Source organism: Salmo trutta, chromosome 10 (genome assembly GCF_901001165.1).
Source record: "Salmo trutta chromosome 10, fSalTru1.1, whole genome shotgun sequence".
NCBI lineage: Eukaryota > Metazoa > Chordata > Actinopteri > Salmoniformes > Salmonidae > Salmo > Salmo trutta.
In genome coordinates this window covers 22079429-22102487 of record NC_042966.1, presented here as the reverse complement: position 1 = coordinate 22102487, position 23059 = coordinate 22079429, and the positions used below count along the sequence as shown (strand labels likewise).

The 23059-nt window shown below is 42.0% G+C and overlaps 1 protein-coding gene across 6 annotated transcripts in view; it reads right to left on the bottom strand.

Moving 5' to 3' along the window:
• arhgap17a (Rho GTPase activating protein 17a) overlaps positions 1–23059 on the bottom strand; it is a 51084-nt gene that overhangs the window by 15502 nt on the left and 12523 nt on the right. For 4 of the 6 annotated variants that reach the window (XM_029764912.1, XM_029764915.1, XM_029764913.1 and 1 more), the window contains exons 3-10: positions 9993–10097; positions 8282–8314; positions 7840–7916; positions 4697–4808; positions 4448–4524; positions 2548–2665; positions 1203–1271; positions 965–1046 (exon numbers count right to left, since the gene is read on the bottom strand). In XM_029764912.1, coding sequence (XP_029620772.1) covers positions 965–1046; positions 1203–1271; positions 2548–2665; positions 4448–4524; positions 4697–4808; positions 7840–7916; positions 8282–8314; positions 9993–10097 — 673 coding nt within the window. Of the gene's footprint in view, positions 1–964; positions 1047–1202; positions 1272–2547; positions 2666–4447; positions 4525–4696; positions 4809–7839; positions 7917–8281; positions 8315–9992; positions 10098–23059 lie in introns of those variants that run through there. The other 2 variants (XM_029764916.1, XM_029764914.1) reach the window with 2 other exon arrangements.

The following is a 23059-nucleotide window of genomic DNA, read 5'->3' as shown; positions in this document are numbered from 1 at the left end:
CATGCTGTGGGGATGTATTTCAGCTAGACGGACTGGGAGACTAGTCAGGATTGAGGGAAAGATGAATGGAGCAAAGAACAGAGAGATCCTTGTTGAAAACCTGCTCCAGAGCTCTCAGGACCTCAGTGGGGCAAAGGTTCACCTTCCAACAGGACAACGACCCTAAGCACACAGCCAAGACAACACAGGAATGGCTTCAGGACAAGTCTCTGAATGTCTTTGAGTGGACCAGCCAGAGCCCGGACTTGAACTCGATCAAACATCTCTGAAGAGACCTGAAAATAGCTGTGCAGCAATGCTCCCCATCCAACCTGAAAGAGCTTGAGAGGATCTGCAGAGAGGAATGGGAGAAACTTCCCAAATACAGGTGTGCCAAGCTTGTAGTGTCATACTCAAGAAGACTTGAGGCTGTAATCGCTGCCTAAGGTGCTTCAACAAAGTACTGAGTAAAAGGTCTGAATACTTGTCTAAATGTGATATTTCAGTTTTAAATGTTTAATACAGCTGCAAAAAAACCAAAAAATAACATTTTTTTGCTTTGTCATTATGGGGTATTGTGTGTAGATTGATGAGGGGAAAAAACAATGAAATCCATTTTAGAATAAGTCTAATGTAACAAAATGTGGAAAAAGTCAAGGGGTCTGAATACCTCCCAAATGCACTGTACAGACCAATCCTCACATCCTTCCCAAAAAATCTATACTCTCCAGCCCACCCCCCTCTAGCCACAGGTCTGAATACTTTCCCGAATGCACTGTATCCTGCTGAGAGAGGTTTTAGGGGGGAGTACAATGAAGTTGTCCCTAGACACATTTGACGTAGTACTGCATTTCTTTCCATCATGGTTAAGGCTAGGATTGGACGAGGATAACTTCTGGGCATGTTCAACCAGCACGGGGAGAAGAAGACTGTTGTACTGCACCTGACTGTCAGAGGGTTTTGGGGGGGCAGGAGTGTAGTGTACCTTGCTGTGCTTGGATGGTTGGCAGGACACTCTCCAGCACAGTCAGAGATTTTCTATGATAATCAGCTTGGGCCTCTAAGAGCTGGGAACACAACAGAACAGAACATTGTGGAGGGGGGGGGGGGGGGGGGAGAGAGAGAGAGAGAGTGTCAATCATCAACAATGAGGACTTAAAAATAAACAGCTCACCCAGTCAGTCAATCTACAGCTGTGAACATTCCCACACATGCACACCCACCATTACATAGTAGCGGGCATAGTCCCCTTCCTTTGAGAAGAAACTGTACATGTCTGCAGCCAGTTGGTCCTGAGAGAGAGGAGCACAGACCAGAGATCATTATAACCAGATGACAGAAGAACCAGCTCTCAGAACTTACATTTCAAACTTAAAACACATCATCCATTTAATGATAAAACATCACATCAACAGTCATTTCCCTATGCCCGTTTTATTATTGACCTAAGTGGTGAGTGGCGAAGGGGTCTAAGGCACTGCATCTCAATGCAAGAGGCGTCACTACAGTCCCTGGTTCGAATCCAGGCTGCATCACATCCGGCCGTGATTGTGAGTCCCATAGGGCAGCGCACAATTGGCCCAGCGTCGTTCGGGTTTGGCCATCATTGTATATAAGAATTTGTTCTACACTGACTTGCCTATTTAAATAAAAGGTAAAATATATTTGTATTTTTTTTTATCCACCTCTCTGGTCTCCATTATATCAACATCGAATCAATGTATTTCAGGTGGCAGCTCTGTTAGTGTTAGCGGTGGGTATGGCCATTGGGCCTCCCACAGTGAATCAAATCTGTCTGCTGTTAACAGGGCCTGGTAGAGCTGTAGGGTTCGTAGGACTAAACAGACTTGGAGAGTAGAGGAAGGAAAACACACAGCCATGTAGTTTCCTGGACAGATGACCTGACACACACCACTCCATACAAAAACAATACACTGAGTCAGCAACATACACAGAGAGGCCACATGCGCCCACAAACACGCGCACACACACATACGGCTGACTGGGCATTCTTCCTAAAGCAAGCAGCCACAACGTCACTGAGGTTGGAATGTCCACTTCTGCTCTCATGTACAGTACCAGTCAAATGTTTGGACACACCTACTCATTCCATGGTTTTTCTTCATTTTTACTATGTTCTACATTGTAGAATAATAGTGAAGACATCAAAACTATGAAAAAACATATGTAATCATGTAGTAACCAAAAAAGTGATAAACAAAAAATATATTTTATATTTGAGATTCTTCAAAGTAGCCACCCTTTGAGTGTGCAAAGCTGTCATTAATATGAAATATATTCTGACTTGTTTAACACTTTTTGGGTTACTACATGATTCCATGTGTTATTTCATAGATGTGATGTCTTCACTATTATTCTACAATGTAGAAAATTGTAAAATAAATAAAAACCCTTGAATGAGTAGGTGTGTCCAAACTTGATTTGACAGAAATACAGTACCAAACATTCCATATTTCAACTTCCTCTTCTGCGAGCAGTTAACATTCGGGATTGAGGTCTGTGATTTATCCTAATTCATATAGCAGACTGGACGTCCGACAAACTTACCTTGCAGAGTTCCATTTTGTTCATAGCTTCGTCCACCTCTTCTTTGAGCAGGTCTGCCTTGGCCGTCAGTGCTTGCGTGTTTGTTCCTGAGATTATTGACTTGGTTGCCTGCAACCACCTGGAAGGGGTAGACCACACACACACACACACACACACACACACACACACACACACACACACACACACACGGTTAGACATTTGTTATAAACGTCAGAAAACATGTCATAAGCACAATATAACATGAATAAAGGTGATACATGTACAGTTGAAGTCGGAAGTTTACATACACTTAGGTTGGAGTCATTAAAACTATTTTTTCAACCACTCCACAAATTTCTTGTTAAACTATAGTTTTGGCAAGGCGGTTAGGACATCTACTTTGTGCATGACACAAGTAATTTTTCCAACAATTGTTTACAGACAGATTTCACTTATAATTCACTGTATCACAATTCCAGTGGGTCAGAAGTTTACATACACTAAGTTGACTGTGCCTTTAAACAGCTTGGAAAATTCCAGAAAATGATGTCATGGCTTTAGAAGCTTCTGATAGGCTAATTGACAAATTTTAGTATTCCATATAATTGGAGGTGTACCTGTGGATGTATTTCAAGGCCTACCTTCAAACTCAGTGCCTCTTTGCTTGACATCATGGGAAAATCAAAAGAAATCAGCCAAGACCTCACAAAAAAAAAAATTGTAGACCTCAAGTCTGGTTCATCCTTGGGAGAAATTTCCAAACGCCTGAAGGTACCACGTTCATCTGTACAAACAATAGTACGCAAGAATAAACACCATGGGACCACGCAGCCGTCATACCGCTCAGGAGATGCGTTCTGTCTCCTAGAGATGAATGTACTTTGGTGCGAAAAGTGCAAATCAACCCCAGAACAACAGCAAAGGACCTTGTGAAGATGCTGGAGGAAACGGGTACAAAAGTATCTATATCCACAGTAAAACAAGTCCTATATCGACATAACCTGAAAGGCCTCTCAGCAAAGAAGAAGCCACGGCTCCAAACCCACCATAAAAAAGCCAGACTACGGTTTGCAACTGCACATGGGGACAAAAATTGTACTTTTTGGAGAAATATCCTCTGGTCTGATGAAACAAAAATAGAACTGTTTGGCCATAATGACCGTCGTTATGTTTGGAGGAAAAAGGGGGAGGCTTGCAAGCCGAAGAACACCATCCCAACCGTGAAGCACGGGCACAGCAGCATCATGTTGTGGGGGTGCTTTGCCTCAGGAGGGACTGGTGCACTTCACAAAATAAATGGCATCACGAGGCAGTAAAATGATGTGGATATATTGAAGCAACATCTCAAGACATTAGTCAGGAAGTTAAAGCTTGGTCGCAAATTGGTCTTCCAAATGGACAATGACCCCAAGCATACTTCCAAAGATGTGGCAAAACGGCTTAAGGACAACAAAGTCAAGGTATTGGAGTGGCTATCACAAAGCCCTGACCTCAATTCTATAGAAAATGTGTGGGCAGAAATGAAAAGCGTGTGCGAGCAAGGAGGCTTACAAACCTGACTCAGTTACACCAGCTCTGTCAGGAGCAATGGGCCAAAATTCTCCCAACTTATTGTGGGAAGCTTGTGGAAGGCTACCCGAAACGTTTGACCCAAGTTAAACAATTTTAAAGGCAATGCTACCAAATACTAATTGAGTGTATGTGAACTTCTGACCCACTGGGAATGTGATGAAAAATAAAAGCTGAAATAAATCATTCTCTACTATTATTCTGACATTTCACCTTCTTAAAATAAAGTGGTGATCCTAACTGACCTAAGACAGGGAATTTTTACTAGGATTAAATGTCAGGAATTGTGAAAAACTGAGTTTAAATATATTTGGCTAAGGTGTATGTAAACTTCAACTGTACGTAGGCTCACCTCGCTCTGGCAGAATCGTAGTCCAGCACTAGCTTGGCTAGCTGCTTCCTCTGTTTCAGGATGTTGGGAATGTCCACCTGAGAATATGGACAGATCACATGCATATTAATAAGGTATGGTACTTTTCCAAATACATATTGACTCAATGATTCTTTGATGCTGTGTTGGAGTAAGAATTTACTTATATATTGGATACTCTTGAGACCGGTTTGGATGAAATAAGGCACTAGCTAGATCTCTCCTTCTCACCTCTGCTAGCTGGTTGAGTGGGTCTAGGACATCCTTCTCTATCTGGACCTCGTGCTGCAGCAGCTCTGACGCCAGCCTGTTCTCTGCCTCCCCACACACCTCCATCATCTTCCTGTCAGGAGGAGACCCATACACACAGGTCATTCAGACGCCACAGGAAGAGCCACCGGATAAGCAGTTCATTACTTTCCTTCAAATAATATAAATAATGACTGATAACAGCAGAGAGGGCCATCTACATGTCGCATTCGTCACTAGTCTTCTTTGGCACCACCTTTCAAATTCATCATCCACACATCTTGCACAAATGTGTCAAATGAGAGATTGACCTTCTCCTAAAAGCAGACAGTAGCTAGTTTTCCATCCAAATGGTGACAGCGTTTCATTCTAAAATCTGCATAAAAACAATATGGGCAATTTCCCACCAGAGATGTGTTTCCATCAAATTGACTTGTTGTGGATAAAAGGCTGTGTGTAATGACATACTGCACATAAAAATACCTTTTGCGGTTAAATTCCCATGTACTGAATAAAAAATACAAGTTAGATGTCTTTCCATGGCATTTAACTCTACTGATGGTTTTCGCACCAAAACAATGGGTGTTATATAGCGAGCCCACTCTGGTATTAGCACGTGTGCTCTTGCCAACAGCTCACAGATACAGTGCGGGTATAGACTACTAGATGAGATTATTAGGGACATAAGAGCAAGATCATTTTTATTTGTCAAACGGCAGCCAAGCATCGGTGATCACGTAACCAGAATAAGACACTCAATATTTATTGAAAAGGAGCATCAAGCTCATCACCGTGCACTTTCACCACCCTGTGAAGTACATCGTCATTTATTTCATCTGTAGCCTAATAAACTGCACGCTTTCCCAAGTCGTAGTGGGAGGACTAGAGGTCGACCGATTAATCGACAAGGCCGATTAATTAGGGCCGATTTCAAGTTATAACAATCGGTAATCTGCATTTTTGGACGCCGATTACATTGCAATCCATGTGGAGACTGAGTGGCAGGCTGACCACCTGTTACGCGAGTGCAGCAAGGAGCCAAGGTAAGTTGCTAGCTAGCATTAAACTTATAAAAAAAACAATCAATCTTAACATAATCACTAGTTAAACTAGTAATATCATCAACCATGTGTAGTTATCTGGCTTGTCCTGCGTTGCATATAATAGATGCGGTGCCTGTTAATTTATCATCGGATCACAGCCTACTTCGATAAACGGGTGATGATTTAACAAGCGCATTCGCAAAAAAAGCACCGCCGCCGCACCAATGTACCGAACCATAAACATCAATGCCTTTCTTAAAATCAATACACAAGTATATATTTTTAAACCTGCATATTTAGTTAACATGAATTTATTTTATCAGGCAATATTAACTAGGAAAATTGTGTCACTTCTCTTGCGTTCTGTGCAAGCAGAGTCAGGGTATATGCAGCAGTTTGGGCCGCCTGGCTTGTTGCGAACTGTGTGAAGACCATTTCTTCCTAACAAAGACTAATTCATTTGCCAGAATTTTACATAAGTATGACATAACATTTAAGGTTGTGCAATGTAACAGCAATATTTAGATTTAGGTTTGCCACCCGTTAGATAAAATACGGAACGGTTCCGTATTTCACTGAAAGAATAAACGTTTTGTTTTCAAAATGATCGTTTCCGGATTTGACCATAATAATGACCAAAGGCTCATATTTGTGTGTTTTATTATATTATAATTAAGTCTATGATTTAATATTTGATAGAGCAGTCTGACTGAGCGGTGGTAGGCAGCAGCAGGCTCGTAAGCATTTCATTCAAACAGCACTTTCCTGCATTTGCCAGCAGCTCTTCGCAATGCTTGAGGCACAGCGCTGTTTATGACTTCAAGCCTCTCAACTCCTGAGATTAGGCTGGCAATACTAAAGTGCCTATTAGAACGTCCAATAGTCAAAGGTATATGTAATACAAATGGTATAGAGAGAAATAGTCCTATAACTACAACCTAAAACTTCTTAACTGGGAATATAGAAGACTCATGTTAAAAGGAACCACCAGGTTTCATATGTTCTTATGTTCTGAGCAAGGAACTTAAACGTTAGCTTTTTTACATGGCACATATTGCACTTTTACTTTCTTCTCCAACATTGTGTTTTTGCATTATTTAAACCAAATTGAACATGTTTCATTATTTATTTGAGACTAAATTGATTTTAATTATGTATTATATTAATTAATTATATTAAATAAAATAAAAACGGGCGATTAATCGGTATCGGCCTTTTCTGGTCCTCCAATAATCGGTATCGGCGGAAAAAAAAGAGTAAAAATCATAATCGGTCGACCTCTAAGGAGGACCACACGTCATCGCATGACTCCAAGTTTACTTCGATATGATAGTTCTTATAGAAATATTTATGCATAAAAGCATTTCAACTGACATCTCACATAATTAATTTTACCTACACAAAAAGATCCCACCTTGTCTAGCGCATTTTGTTTTGATGACATTTGGAAAGTTAACGACAAATGTTCAGTTTCAAATCAGGCCTGTCAAGACATTTTTTATCCAACATGTACTTTACTCCCATAAAAAGATCCGATGGATCCCTTGGTAGTAACAGTAAAATCAATGGGTAGCATCCAGTCACAGTTTCTAGATCCTCTTGTTTGAGTGCCTGTCCATTTCTGCCACTGTCTTACCATGCGAACAAGGCAACGGTGTAGCTAGTGTTGTTACATTGAGGAACTGTCTGGCACACATCCTCATTATGTGGATACAAAACAACCACACTAAGCACTTCCTGATCATCCACAAAAACAAAAAATGACAGAAAATAGTCGATAATAATAATAATAAGGCCAGTTTGTTAGCTCTGAAAACATAGCCCCACATTCTCCATCCCCCTGAGCAAGGCAGTTAACCCACTGTTCCCCGGGTGCCAAAGACGTGGATGTCGATTTAAGGCAGCCCCCCACCTCTCTGATTCAGAGGGGTTGGTTTAAATGCGGAAGACACATTTCAGTTGAAGGCATTCAGCTGTACAACTGACTAGGTATCCCCCTTTCCCCTCTAAGGTTCATCTGTTCCATATAACCAGTGTCAGACAAATGGTTGGTTGTCTAACCTGTCAATCACCCTCACTCACCCAATCAGAGACTCCTCTCCCAGCTGACTGCCGCCGTCCACCATGGCTTGAGACAGCGCCGTCAGAGGAAGCTTTTTCTGTGAGGTGTGTGAGAAAGAGGGAAGAGAGAGATGTATATATTTATTAGATACCACAGCTGAGGCACCAACAATTTACTCATTCTAAAGGTCAACAAAATGTTTATGATTAGCTTTTTAGGGTTTCAGTGGAAAGTCAATTTCCACTGTAATGAAGTTGGACAATAAAGAATGGTAGAAAGAATAAGGATGTTACTGTTATTGCTGTGTTAATAGCTACAGTACTGTGACATACTGTAAAAACTAGATACAGTATGATGCCTTTTCATTCCTTTCTATTCTCAAAGCTGGAATGAAAAGCATGGAAGGAGGGATGAGCAAGGCTGGAAATGTAGCTATGAGAAAAGTAAAATGTATGTTTTTACCTGACCATTTCCTGTGTAAAGGCGTGGTACGGACTGGCATTGACACAATTGTACATGTTGGATCATGAGAAGTAAAAAAAACAAACAAATTGCTGATATAGAATATTATTTTCAAGCGGGTGGAATAATCTAGTGTTAAATCGGGATAAGTGAAGATTCAGTGGGATATACAGCACCAGTCAAAAGTTGACACCTACTCATTCAAGGGTTTTTCTTTATTTGTACATTGTAGAATAATAGTGAAGACATCGAAAATATGAAATAACACATGGAGTCATGTAGTAACCCAAAAAGAGTTAAACAAATCAAAATATAATTTATATTCTTCAAAGTAGCCACCCTTTGCCTTGATAACATTTTTGCACACTCTTGGCATTCTCTCAACCAGCTTCATGAGATAGTCACCTGGAATGCATTTCAATTAACAGGTGTGCCTTGTTAATGGTTAATTTGAGGAATTTCTTTCTTTCTTAATGTGTTAGAGCCAATCAGTTGTGTTGTGACAAGGTAGGGGTGGTATACAGAAGACAGACCTATTTGGTAAAAGACCAAGTCCATATTATGGAAAAAACAACTCAAATAAGCAAATAGAAACGACAGTCCATCATTACTTTAAGAAATGAAGGTCAGTCAATCCAGAAAGTTTCTTCAAGTGCAGTCACAGTAACCAATCAGCACTGTGATCAAACTGGCTCTCATGAGGACAGCCACAGCAAAGGAAGACCAAGAGTTACCTCTGCTGCAGAGGATAAGTTCATTAGAGTCACCAGCCTCAGAAATTGCAGCCCAAATAAATGCTTCACAGAGTTCAAGTAACAGACACATCTCAACATCAAGTATTCAGAGGAGACTGCGTGAATCAGGCCTTCATGGTGGAATTGCTGCAAATAAACCATTACTAAAGGACACCAATAAGAAGAGACTTGCTTGGGCCAAGAAACACAAGCAATGGACATTAGACCAGTGGAAATCTTGAGATATTGGTTCTAACCGCCGTGTCTTTGTGAGACGCAGAGTAGGTGAACGGATGATCTCTGCATGTGTGGTTCCCATCGTGAAGTATGGAGGTGGTGTGATGGTGCTTTGCTGGTGACACTGTCAGTGATTTATTTAGAATTCAACGCACACATAACCAGCATGGCTACCACAGCATTCTGCAGTGATACGCCATCCCATCTGGTTTGCGCTTATTGGGACTATCAGTTGTTGTTCAACAGGACAATGTCCCAACACACCTCCAGGCTGTGTAAGGGCTATTTGACCAAGAAGGAGAGAGATGGAGTGATCCATCAGATGATCTGGCCTCCACAATCACCCGACCTCAACCCAATTGAGATGGTTTGAACCACAGAGTGAAGGAAAAGCAGCCAACAAGTGCTCAGCATGTGTGAACTTCTTCAAGACTGTTGGAAAAGCATTCCAGGTGAAGATGGTTTGAGAGAATGCCAAGAGTGTGCAAAGCTGCCATCAAGGAAAAGGGTGGCTACTTTGAAGAATATAAAATTAGATTTTTTTAAACATTTTTGGTTACATGATTCATTGTGTTATTTCATAGTTTTGATGTCTTCACTATTAAAAAAAGAAAAACCCTTGAATGAGTAGGTGTCCAAACTTTTGACTGGTACTGTAAATCATAAATATATGTGTTAATATTTGATCTAGTAATTCAGACAATTTGGCCAGGAATAATGTTAATAATATGTGTACTTACATGTCTCTTCTCTGCGTCGGTGCCAATGTGGCCCTGCAGACACGTGACCATCCTTTTGTGTGTATTGTGGGACACCACGCGCACCATCTCCATGCGCCGCTCAATCTGTGCACGAGAAGGGAGAAACACACGACCACTTACATAGACAGACCTTTACTGTGAAGTAGCATACAACTCAGTGGTAAAGCAACTACAGCCTATAGACATGGGGAACTAGTTTCATTGAGGCAGTGTGTTGAATAAGTAAACTCCTGTAAATGCATCGTTTTGTTGTTCATTGTGTAAAAAGGTTATGAATTCCTTATGTTCCGCACTGCTGTCACAGGCAAAGTTAACTCAACTCGTTGTTTATTTAAAAAATAATGTTGGTGGAGGAACTTTGTAATGCAGACAAAAGTTCCCGGGGTTAGGGACAATGAGTTGAAAAGTTATGCCTGTAGTTTATAACTGCCCTGATCCATCTTCCCAGCCATTTTGGTCCTATGATAACTGTCTGTAGAATGAATGGTGTTGACGTCTTTCCACAGGTCACTATATTCCTCTAATCTCCCTCATTCCTGCCTGTTGACTGCTGTCTCATGGAAGTCCATTCAGATACATGGCCTGTTTTGATTAGTGGCCAGGGCTGGATGTCAAAGGTCAGGCATGATTGATACCGGCCGCTCCCAGCGGGGCAACACAGGAATGTTCTCTATGAAACGGATGACTCATCAGAAGCATCTCCATGGAGACCGTAGCTGGGCTATGACTGCTGTTTGGAGAGTGAAAGGGCAGATTAATGCTCTCCCCTTGGAAGTTGTGATTTCAAGGCACTCTGAAGACAAGGCAGAAAACAACTTCATACTAGGCCATAAGACGGACCGCCTCGTCGATCTCCCAAATGAAGAGCTGATATACATTGCATTCGGAAAGTATCAGACCCCTTGACTTTTTCCACATTTTGTTACATTACAGCCTTGCTCTAAAATGGATTAAAAAAAATGTCAAAATATTTGGCAATCAACCCACAATACTCCATAATGACAAAGCAAAAACAGGTTAAGAAATATCTGAAAATGTATAAAGTAAAAAAAACGAAAATACCTTATTTACATAAGTATTCAGACCCTTTGCTATGAGACTCAAAATTGAGCTCAGGAGCATCCTGTTAACATTGATCATCTTTGAGATGTTTCTACAACAACTTGATTGGAGTCCACCTGTGGTAAATTCAATTGATTGGACATGATTTGGAAAGGCACACACACACACCTGTCTATATATAAGAAGGTCCCACAGTTGACAGCGCATGTCAAAGCGAAAACCAAGCCATGAGGTTGAAGGAATTGTCCGTAGAGCTCCGAGACAGATCTGCAGAAGGGTACAAAAAATGTTCTGCAGCATTGAAAGTCCAAGAACACAGTGGCCTCCATCATTCTTCAATGGAAGAAGTTTGGAACAACCAAGACTCTTCCTAGAGCTGGCCGCCAGCCTAACTGCACAATCGGGGGAGGGGCCTTGGTCAGGGGAGTGACCAAGAACCCAATGGTCATTCTGACAGAGCTCCTCTGTGGGGATGGGAGAACCTTCCAGAAGGACAAGCATCTCCGCAGCACTAGACCAATCAGGCCTTTATGGTAGAGTGGCCAGATGGAAGCCACTCCTCAGTAAAAGGCTCATGACAGCTCGCTTGGAGTTTGCCAAAAGGCACCTAAGGGATGCTCAGACCATGAGAAACAGGATCCTCTGGTCTGATGAAAGCAAGATTAAAACTCTTTGGCCTGAATGCCAAGCGTCACGTCTGGAGGAAACCTGGCACCATCCCTACGGTGAAGCATGGTGGTGGCAGCATCATAATGTGGAGATGTTTTTCAGTGGCAGGGACTGGGAGACTAGTCAGGATTGAGGGAAAGGTAACAGAGCAAAGTACAGAGAGATCCTTAATGAAAACCTCATCCAGAGCGAAGGTTCACCTTCCAACAGGACAACCCTAAGCACACAGCCAAGACAACGCAGGAGTGGCTTCAGGACAAGTCTCTGAATGGCCCAGCCAGAACCCGATCAAACATCCCTGGATGACCTGAAAATAGTTGTGCAGAGACGTGCCCCATCCAACCTGACAGAACTTGAGAGGATCTGCAGACAAGGGAGAAACTCACCACATACAGGTGTGCCAAGCTTGTAGCGTCATACCAAGAAGACTCTAGGATGTAATCGCTGCCAAAGATGCTTCAACAAAATACTGAGTAAAGGGTCTGAATACTTGTTTTTTTATTTTGAATACATTTGCAAACATTTCTAAAACGCTGTTTTTGCTTTGTCATGAGGTATTGGGTGTAGATTGTGGAGGAAAAAAAACGATGTAATTAATTTTAGAATAAGGCTGTAACGTAACAAAATGTGGGAAAAGTAATATGTTCCGACTGCACTGTAAATGGTGAAACTGTATGGTATTTAACGCTTCTTTTGAGCATTGTTATGCCATTTATTGTCAGTTCATAACTAGTGTCGGTTGTACCAACTTAGGTACAGAACATGCGCAGTGTGGAACATGGGGTGTGTCTGTTTTTAAAAAGCTGGGGGAGGGAGAAACAGAACAATGCCTTGGGAAGAGACGGAACAGCCAGGGGACAGACAGACAGAGTCAGAACAGAAACAGAAACCATGGCAATTGTGTTCTAAAAACAGAAGTCTGGAATTCCACTGGCTGGATTAGGACAGAGGAGATAGAGGTGTGCAGAGACTCTTTCCACCTCTCTCTCGCTCTCTCACACGTCCTTGCCGACTCAAGGAGGCCCCTAGCATTCCCAAAACAGCTGTTATGACAGAAACTGTGTGGAGGGCGTCTCCTGCCTCTTCCACAAGCCCATGGCTTAAGGGGGAAAGTCATGTGTTCAAACTGGGTCCTGCTAGTACCTGGCACAGGAAAGGGAGATTCCTCTTACTGGAGTGGGAGATCCTGGGAATGTGTGTGTGTTTTGATTACATGGAGCTAGGGGTGCCACTGTTTCCCTTTTCCACCATATTCTTACATGCAGAGACACACAAAAAAAACACCCCCTAAATTAGACACAGAGACAAAGACTTCCCACACACAGCAAATGTTCCAGTGTTGAATCAACACTGAGGGTTAAAATTAAAACTATTCCAGTGTCTATATGGACCCACACGTTTCAGTGTTAATTTAACACTGCTTAGTGCTGACGCTGTCACACTTTCTCAGTGTAAGAAATTAACACCTGTGGTGTTAGTGTCTCAATAAAGCCTAATTCGTATATTTCTGTGGGATCCTGCCTTGCATTATCAAGTGAATTGTAGAGTAACCAACCATGACTGTATTTGTTAGTTGTTGAATTCATTCCTTTTAAGTCCTGTGGACTTCACCAAGTGAGTTCATAGGCAAATGTTTAAGATTTTACTCTGACAATAAATTACATACACTGAGTGTACAAAACAATCGGAACACCTTAATATTGAGCTGCATCCAGGGTTTCCGTTAGGAAAATGTGGCGCTGGACATTTGACAGGCAACATTTTAATTTTACCGAGGTTTTAGAAATTTACTGGACCCATATGCATTGGGTGCGTAACCTGATTAGTGTGTCCACCTACGGTGCTCATGACAGAAATAACAGTTAAAATATGGTAATTCATATTAACAGAACATGGAAGTGGATGATGCAACGATGTGTCGTCCTTCTTACCGAACTCTGATGTGCACTTTGAACATGTTAGAATAACTGTCCTCATTGACTTTTCCTCAGCCAACAAGATGAGTAACGAACAGCAAAATCACAAGCCTATGTCAATCTACTATAGTAGAAAAGTTTAGACTATTCTATTGGTCAGCTTGTCAAGAAAGAAATAGCCTATTCCAAACATACTCTGGGACAGTTGGGGGACAATAGGTCCCAAATTCATACAGCCAGTAGGCCTAGATTACATATATAAAAAAAAGTTTATAAGCAATGAGTCTGATGAAACAGATCAGAACGTTTAGCTTAAAAATGTTGATAACCTATTATTTCTTCACATTATAAGCGCAGCAATGCACACAAGGCAATAAGCCACGCGTGAATGTTTGTTCCATAACGCAATTTGCGGGAAAACAGAGTTGTCAAAAGGGCGCTGCACATGCAAGTGGTTTCATGTGACCAAGATGAAAATATCCATTAGAAATGTATGAAGAGAGGAGATCTAATACGCTACTTTGAAGCAAGGTAAGACATGCCTCATAAGATCTATTAAAATGTTCAGGTTTCAAATAATTAAGTATACAGTACCAGTCAAAAGTTTGGACACACCTACTCATTCAAGGTTTTTTTTTCATTTTTACTATTTTCTACATTGTAGAACACATAAATACAGTTCCATATTTCATTGAAAGAAGAAACGTTTTGTTTTCGAAATGATAGTTCCGGATTTGACCATATTAATGACCAAAGGCTCGTATTTGTGTGTTTATTATATAATTAAGTCTATGATTTGATATTTGATAGAGCAGTTTGACTGAGCGGTGGTAGGCAGCAGCAGGCTCGTAAGCATTCAATCAAACTTTACTGCGTTTGCCAGCAGCTCTTAGCAATGCTTGAGGCACAGCGCTGTTTATGACTTCAAGCCTATCAACTCCTGAGATTAGGCTGGCAATACTAAAGTGCCTATTAGAACATCCAATTGTCAAAGGTATATGAAATACAAATGGTATGGAGAGAAATAGTTGACGCGTCATAATTCCTATAATATCTACAACCTAAAACTTCTTAACTGGGAATATTGAAGAACTGGGAATATTGAACCACCAGCTTTCATATGTTCTGAACAAGGAACTTAAACATGAGCTTTTTTCATGGCACATATTGCACTTTTACTGTCTTCAACACTGTTTTTGCATTATTTAAACCAAATTGAGCATGTTTCATTATTTATTTGAGACTAAATAGACTATTATATTAAAATAAGTGTTCATACAGTATTGTTGTTATATATAAATATATACTGCTCAAAAAAATAAAGCGAACACTGAAAGAACACAATGTAACTCCAAGTCAATCACACTTCTGTGAAATCAAACTGTCCACTTAAGAAGCAACACTGATTGACAATACATTTCACATGCTGTTGTGCAAATGGAATAGACAACAGGTGGAAATGATAGGCAATAAGCAAGACACCCCCAATAAAGGAGTGGTTCTGCAGGTGGAGACCACAGACCACTTCTCAGTTCCTATGCTTCCTGGCTGATGTTTTGGTCACTTTTGAATGCTGGCGGTGCTTTCACTCTAGTGGTAGCATGAGATGGAGTCTACAACCCACACAAGTGGCTTAGGTAGTGCAGCTCATCCAAGATGGCACATCAATGCGAGCTGTGGCAAGAAGGTTTGCTGTGTCTGTCAGCGTAGTGTCCAGAGCATGGAGGCGCTACCAGGAGACAGGCCAGTACATCAGGAGACGTGGAGGAGGCAACAACCCAGCAGCAGGACCGCTACCTCCGCCTTTGTGCAAGGAGGAGCAGGAGAAGCACTGCCAGAGCCCTGCAAAATGACGTCCAGCAGGCCACAAATGTGCATGTGTCTGCTCAAACGGTCAGAAACAGACTCCATGAGGGTGGTATGAGGGCCCGACGTCCACAGGTGGGGGTTGTGCTTACAGCCCAACACCGTGCAGGACGTTTGGCATTTGCCAGAGAACACCAAGATTGGCAAATTCGCCACTGGCGCCCTGTGCTCTTCACAGATGAAAGCAGGTTCACACTGAGCACATGACAGACGTGACAGAGTCTGGAGACGCCGTGGAGAACGTTCTGCTGCCTGCAACATCCTCCAGCATGACCGGTTTGGCGGTGGGACAGTCATGGTGTGGGGTGGCATTTCTTTGGGGGGCCGCACAGCCCTCCATGTGCTCGCCAGAGGTAGCCTGACTGCCATTAGGTACCGAGATGAGATCCTCAGACCCCTTGTGAGACCATATGCTGGTGCGGTTGGCCCTGGGTTCCTCCTAATGCAAGACAATGCTAGACCTCATGTGGCTGGAGTGTGTCAGCAGTTCCTGCAAGAGGAAGGCATTGATGCTATGGACTGGCCCGCCCGTTCCCCAGACCTGAATCCAATTGAGCACATCTGGGACATCATGTCTCACTCCATCCACCAACGCCACGTTGCACCACAGACTGTCCAGGAGTTGGCGGATGCTTTAGTCCAGGTCTGGGAGGAAATCCCTCAGGAGACCATCCGCCACCTCATCAGGAGCATGCCCAGGCGTTGTTGGGAGGTCAAACAGGCACGTGGAGACCACACACACACTACTGAGCCTCATTTTGACTTGTTTTAAGGACATTACATCAAAGTTGGATCAGCCTGTAGTGTGGTTTTCCACTTTAATTTTGAGTGCGACTCCAAATCCAGACCTCCATGGGTTGATAAATTGGATTTCCATTGATTATTTTTGTGTGATTTTGTTGTCAGCACATTCAACTATGTAAAGAAAAAAGTATTTAATAAGATTATTTCTTTCATTCAGATCTAGGATGTGTTGTTTAAGTGTTCCCTTTATTTTTTTGAGCAGTGTATATAAATAAAAATTCGGAAAATTGATCGGTATCGGCTGTTTTTGTCCTCTAATAAATCGGCATCGGCGGTAAAAAATCATAATCGATGGACCACTAGTCTGTAGTGACGCATCTAGCACTGAGATGCAGTGGCTTAGACCGCTGCGCCACTCTGGAGCCCAGAGATTAAGCATGTGGCATAGGAGTGGGATTCAATGTTCTCACATGCAAAAGTGATTGCTTTTGATGCTTTATCTGCCTTCCAAATGAAAACTAGTTAGAACTTTAACATACGGGTGGCAAACTATACCATGAAGTCCAAGGAACTGTCCATAGATCTCAGAGATGGAATGTTTAGAAGGCATACAACGGCTGTGCAGGTGCCTTGTTTGCGCAGAGGGAGGGAGCTCCAGTCCCATTTTGTTCATGGTGCCATCCAGACTTGTTTTCTTTGCAAGAAACTTGTTTGCCAATGACAGTGAATAAATGGCTCCCCTTGCCAACACAAGGTTCTACAAGCCGCATCACCACATTGTCCGACACTAGCTCACCTGCTGCCCGATGTGGATATTTTCCCAGATATTGAAAGCCTTTCAGCATGTACAATTACACACGCTCTCACTGTGTTGTTGGGCCAGTAGCCGAAAGGTTGCTGGATCGAATCCTGAGCTGACAAGGTAAAAAAATCTGTCGTTCTACCCCTGAGCAAGACAGTTAACCCACTGTTCCCCAGGCGCCGAAGACGTGGATGTCGATTATGGCAGCCCCCTGCACCTCTCTGATTCCGAGGGGCTGGGTTAAATGCAGACGACACATTTCAGTTGAATCCATTCAGTTGTACAACTGACTAGGTATCCCCCTTTCCCTTAGCCTACTCCAAGTAGGCCAGAGTAGACTGATAAGACTGCGTTGATTCAGTGGACTGAAATAAGGTACATACTAGAGGTCGACCGATTAAGATTTTTCAACGCCGATACCGATTATTGGATGTCCAAAAAAAAAAGCCTATGCCTATTAAATCGGCTGAATACACACACACACACACACACACACACACACACACACACGTTTGTAATAATGACAATTACAACAATACTGAATGAACAATAAACACTTATTTTAACTTAATATAATACATAAATAAAATCTATTTAGTCTCAAATAAATAATGAAACATTTTCAATTTGGTTTAAATAATGCAAAAACAAAGTGTTGGAGAAGAAAGTAAAAGTGCAATATGTGCCATGTAAAAAAGCTAACGTTTAAGTTCCTTGCTCAGAACATTTGAAAGCTGGTGGTTCAATATTCCCAGTTCTTCAATATTCCCAGTTAAGAAGTTTTAGGTTGTAGTTATTATAGGAATTATGACGCGTCAACTATTTCTCTCTATACCACTTGTATTTCATATACCTTTGACTATTGGACGTTCTTATAGGCACATTAGTATTGCCGGCCTAATCTCGGGAGTTGATAGGCTTGAAGTCATAAACAGCGCTGTGCCTCAAGCATTGCTAAGAGCTGCTGACAAACGCAGTAAAGTTTGAATGAATGCTTACGAGCCTGCTGCTGCCTACCACCGCTCAGTCAGGCTGTTCTATCAAATATCAAATCATAGACTTAATTATATAATAAAACACACAAATACGAGCCTTTGGCCATTAATATGGTCAAATCCGGAAGTATCATTTTGAAAACAAAACGTTTATTCTTTCAGTGAAATACGGAACCATTCCGCATTTTATCGAACGGGTGGCAACTCTAATTCAAAATATTGCTGTTACATTGCACAACCTTCAATGTTATGTCATAATTATGTAAAATTCTGGTAAATTAGTTCACAACGAGCCAGGCGCCTCAAACTGTTACATATACCCTGACTCTGCTTGCACTGAACGCAAGAGAAGTGACAATTTCTCTAGTTAATATTGCCTACTAACATGAATTTATTTTAACTAAATATGCAGGTTTAAAAAGATATACTTCTGTGTACTGATTTTAAGGCATTGATGTTTATGCTTAGGTACATTTGTGCAAAGATTGTGCTTTTTTCGGCAATGCGCTTTTGTTAAATCATCACCCGTTTGGCGAAGTTGATGTAGGCTGTGATTCGATGATAAATTAACAGGCACCGCATTGATTACATGCAACGCAGGAAAAGCCAGTTAACTACACATGGTGGTTAACTACACAACTTACCTTGGCTCCTTGCATCCACAAGGTCCTTTTGACCCTGCACTCGCGTGGCAGGCTCACTCACATAACAGGTGGTCACAGCCTGCCGCGCAGTTTCCTCGTGGATTGCAATGTAATCGGCCATAATCGGAGTCCAAAAAAGGCTGATTACCTGATTGTTATGAAAACTTGAAAATCGACCCTAATTAAAAATCAGCCATGCCGATTTTAATCGTTCGACCTCTAACAGCTACCTCAATTACTTCGTACTCACCGGTATATAGCCATGTTATTTTTACTAGGTTTTGTTATTCACTGTGTATTTATTGCTCATGTCACTATTTATATTTATAAAATATTTATTATTCTTTAATTCTGCATTGATGGAAACAGACCCGCAAGTAAGCATTTCACTGTTAGTCTACAGCTGTTTATGAAGCATGTGACACACATCTGATTTGTTTTTTTGTTAAGAGACATGGGTAAGGGGTTCTTCAGGTCCACTTTCCCAGGGCCAGACCAGGCCTCAGCGTGTCTGCCTTCCTTTACCCACGGGCCCAGGGCTATTAATAGTCAACATAGTGAGGGTCAGACAGATTAGATTCATTTAAAGGGAGAGGAGAAAACACTGGCTGAGCTTAAATAGTTGATCAATACCCTCAGCATGGCGCTTAAGCACAGCACACAGAAGGGCAGCTGACTGCTACAGTTGCCATGGACAACACTGATACTACTGTAGGATTATCCGAGTCACTGAGGGAGTTCTATTAACCTGAGCCGTGGTGTACCGGGTCTATGGCCCGTGACGTGAATGGGCAAACGCGGTGAGGGAGGAGTGCCCTTCTTAAATAGAACAGTAATCTGCACTGCTCAGTCATGCTGTCAACAAGACAGCATTGTGCATTGTCCAGAAACATCTATTTTCCATAAAATACACACTTCATGACCAAAGGTATGTGGACACCTGCTCTTCGAACATCTCATTCCAAACTCAGGGGCATTAATATGGAGTTAGTTCCCCCTTGCTGCTATAAAAGCGTCTACTCTCCTGGGAAGGCTTTCCACTAGATGTTGGGACTTGCTTCCATTCAGCCACAAGAGCATTAGTGAGGTCGGGCACTGATGTTGGGCGATTAGGCCTGGCTCACAGTCAGCGTTTCAATTCATCACAAAGGTGTTCGATGGGGTTGAGGTCAGGGCTCTGTGAGGACAGTCAAGTTCTCGCTTTGTGCACGGGGGTATTGTCATGCTGAAACAGGAAAGGGCCTTCCCCAAACTGTTGCCACAAAGTTGGAAGCACAGAATTGTCTAGAATGTCATTGTATAACGTAGCGTTAAGATTTCCCGTCACTGGAACTAAGGAGCCTAAACCATGAAAAACAGCCCCAGACCATTATTCCTCCTCCACCAAACTTTACATATGGCACTATACATTGAGGCAGGTAGCATTCTCGCAGCATCCGCCAAACACACATTCACCCGTCGGACTGCCAGATGGTGAAGCATGATTCATCACTCCAGAGAACGCTTTTCCACTGCTCCAGAATCCAATGGTGGTGAGCTTTACACCACTCCAGCCGACGCTTGGCATTGCGCATGGTGATCTTAGGCGTGTTCTGCGTCCCGACAAACAGTTCTTGTGCTGACGTTGCTTCGAGGAAGTTTGGAACTCGATAGTGAGTGTTGCAACAGATCATACGATATTTATCCTACGCGCCTCAGAACTTGGCGGTCCCTTTCTGTGAGCTTGTGTGGCCTAACACTTTGCGGCGGAGCCGTTGTTGCTCCTAGAAGTTTCCACTTCACAATAACAGCATTTACAGTTGACCGGGGCAGCTCTAGCAGGGCAGAAGTTTGACCAACTGACTTGTTGGAAAGGTGGCATCCTATGACGGTGCCACGTTGAAAGTCACTGAGCTCTTCAGCAAGGTCATTCTACTGCCAATGTTTGTCTAGGGAGATTGCATGGCAGTGTGCTTGATTTTATACACCTGTCAGCAACAGGTGTGGCTGACCTAGCCGAATTCACTAATTGGAAGGGGTCTCCACATACTTCCGTGTATATATAGTGTATGTTAGAAAATTCTAACTAGTTTTCATTTGGAAGGCAGATAAAGCATCAAAAGCAATCACTTTTGCATGTGAGAACATAGAATCCCACTCCTATGCCACATGCTTAATCTCGGGGCTCCAGAGTGGCGCAGCGGTCTAAGCCACTGCATCTCAGTGCTAGAGGCGTCACTACAGACTAGTGGTCGACCGATTATGATTTTTCACCGCCGATACCGATTATTTGTGGACCAAAAAGAGCCAATGCCGATTTTGGCCGAATTTTTATTTATTTATTTATTTATTTATTTATATATAACAATACTGAATGAACACTTATTTTAACTGAATACATTACATCTATTTAGTCTCAAATAAATAATGAAACATGCTCAATTTGGTTTAAATAATGCAAAAACAGTGTTGAAGACAGTAAAAGTGCAATATGTGCCATGTAAAAAAGCTAACGTTTAAGTTCCTTGTTCAGAACATATGAAAACTGGTGGTTCAATATTCCCAGTTCTTCAATATTCCCAGTTAAGAAGTTTAAGGTTGTAGATATTATAGGAATTATGACGCGTCGACTATTTCTCTCCATACCATTTGTATTTCATATACCTTTGACAATTGGATGTTCTAATAGGCACTTTAGTATTGCCAGCCTAATCTCAGGAGTTGATAGGCTTGAAGTCATAAACAGCTCTGTGAAGCAAGCATTACTAAGAGCTGCTGGCAAACGCAGTAAAGTTTGAATGAATGCTTACGAGCCTGCTGCTGCCTACCAACGCTCAGTCAGACTGCTCTATCAAATATCAAATCATAGACTTAATTATATAATAAACACACAAATACGAGCCTTTGGTCATTAATATGGTCAAATCCAGAACTATCATTTTGAAAACAAAACGTTTATTCTTTCAGTGAAATACGGAACCATTACGCATTTTATCGAACGGGTGGCAACCTTATATAGACAGGTGTGCATCTTTCTAAATCACGTCCAAACAATCGGATTGGCCACAAGTGGACTCCAATCAAGTTGTACTGATGTCTCAAGGATGATTAAAGGAAATTGGATGCACCTGAGCTCAATTTGGAGTGTCATAGCAAAGGGGTGTGAATACTTCTGTAAATTAGATTTCTGCATGTCATTTTCAATACATTTGCAAAAAATATATGTTTTCACTGTAATTACTGTGTGTAAATGGGTGACAAAATAAACATCTATTGAATCCATTTTGAATTCAGGCTGTAACAAAATGTGTAATAAGTCAAGGGGTATGAATACTTTCTGAAGGCACAACAAGCACACTAGGTAAATAGATAAACTATTCTACTATGGGTTGTCTGACTTTTCTATTCATTACTCATTTTGTTTGCAGAGGAAAAGTAAAATGTGGACTGTCCTAGCATCTTTAAAGTGCGCCTATTTTTACATGTTCCATATTTTTATGCCGTGGCGTAGCACCACAGCTAAATGACTGCAGCGGAAAACACTGACTAAACAAACAAACCAGAAGGATGTGAAAGAGCCAGACAGAAGTTGTTGTACTAACTGTGATCAGCTCAGAGCCTAGTTAGGTCTATGACGCATCCACTGAGCTGGGAATCTCCACTGTAATGTGACTGAGGAGTGTGTGTGCCAGGACTGATGAGAACACGTCCAGACAAGCACACAGTGCACAACACGCTTAGCCAAAGAAGGGTGTGAGAGCTTGTCTGTGTCCAAACAAAAACAGCAGTAGCCTAAACCAGGGGTTCCCAAACTGTATCACTCCGGCTCCACTCCCAGCATTGGGGAACACCTCCACGTCTATTTCTATGGGCACAAGCACAGTTCATGACCAACTGTTCACACCCCTCGTTGGGGGAGAGAACATTTTGAAGGTTTAAAGCTTTTTCCTGCAGTTCTATATATTATACATTTTGTCATGGGAGGCAGAGAAAAGTTGACAGTTTTAAAGCGCATATTCTGCAATTCTACACATCCAGCTCTACTAGATGTCTCATCTGTTTGTGCTGTTGACCACTCTTTAGCCTACTCATGTCATCTCATGCATGCCATACATTTACAGCAGGCAAAACCAGAGCAAACATGATGCCAAACCCACTAACCCAGAGCATACACGTATGGAATGACAACAAACACTGCAGAGAGGAGTTGGCTGAAGCAGAAAACCGATCAGTGATGATCAAGCACCAGACACTCCAGAGCTTCTAGGGACAGGAGAAAGATCCAACAGTGTGTTCTCAGACTGACATGGTAGCGTGAGAGATGTGACATGTAGAATACAGAGGAGTCTGAGTCACAGTGGGCCATGGA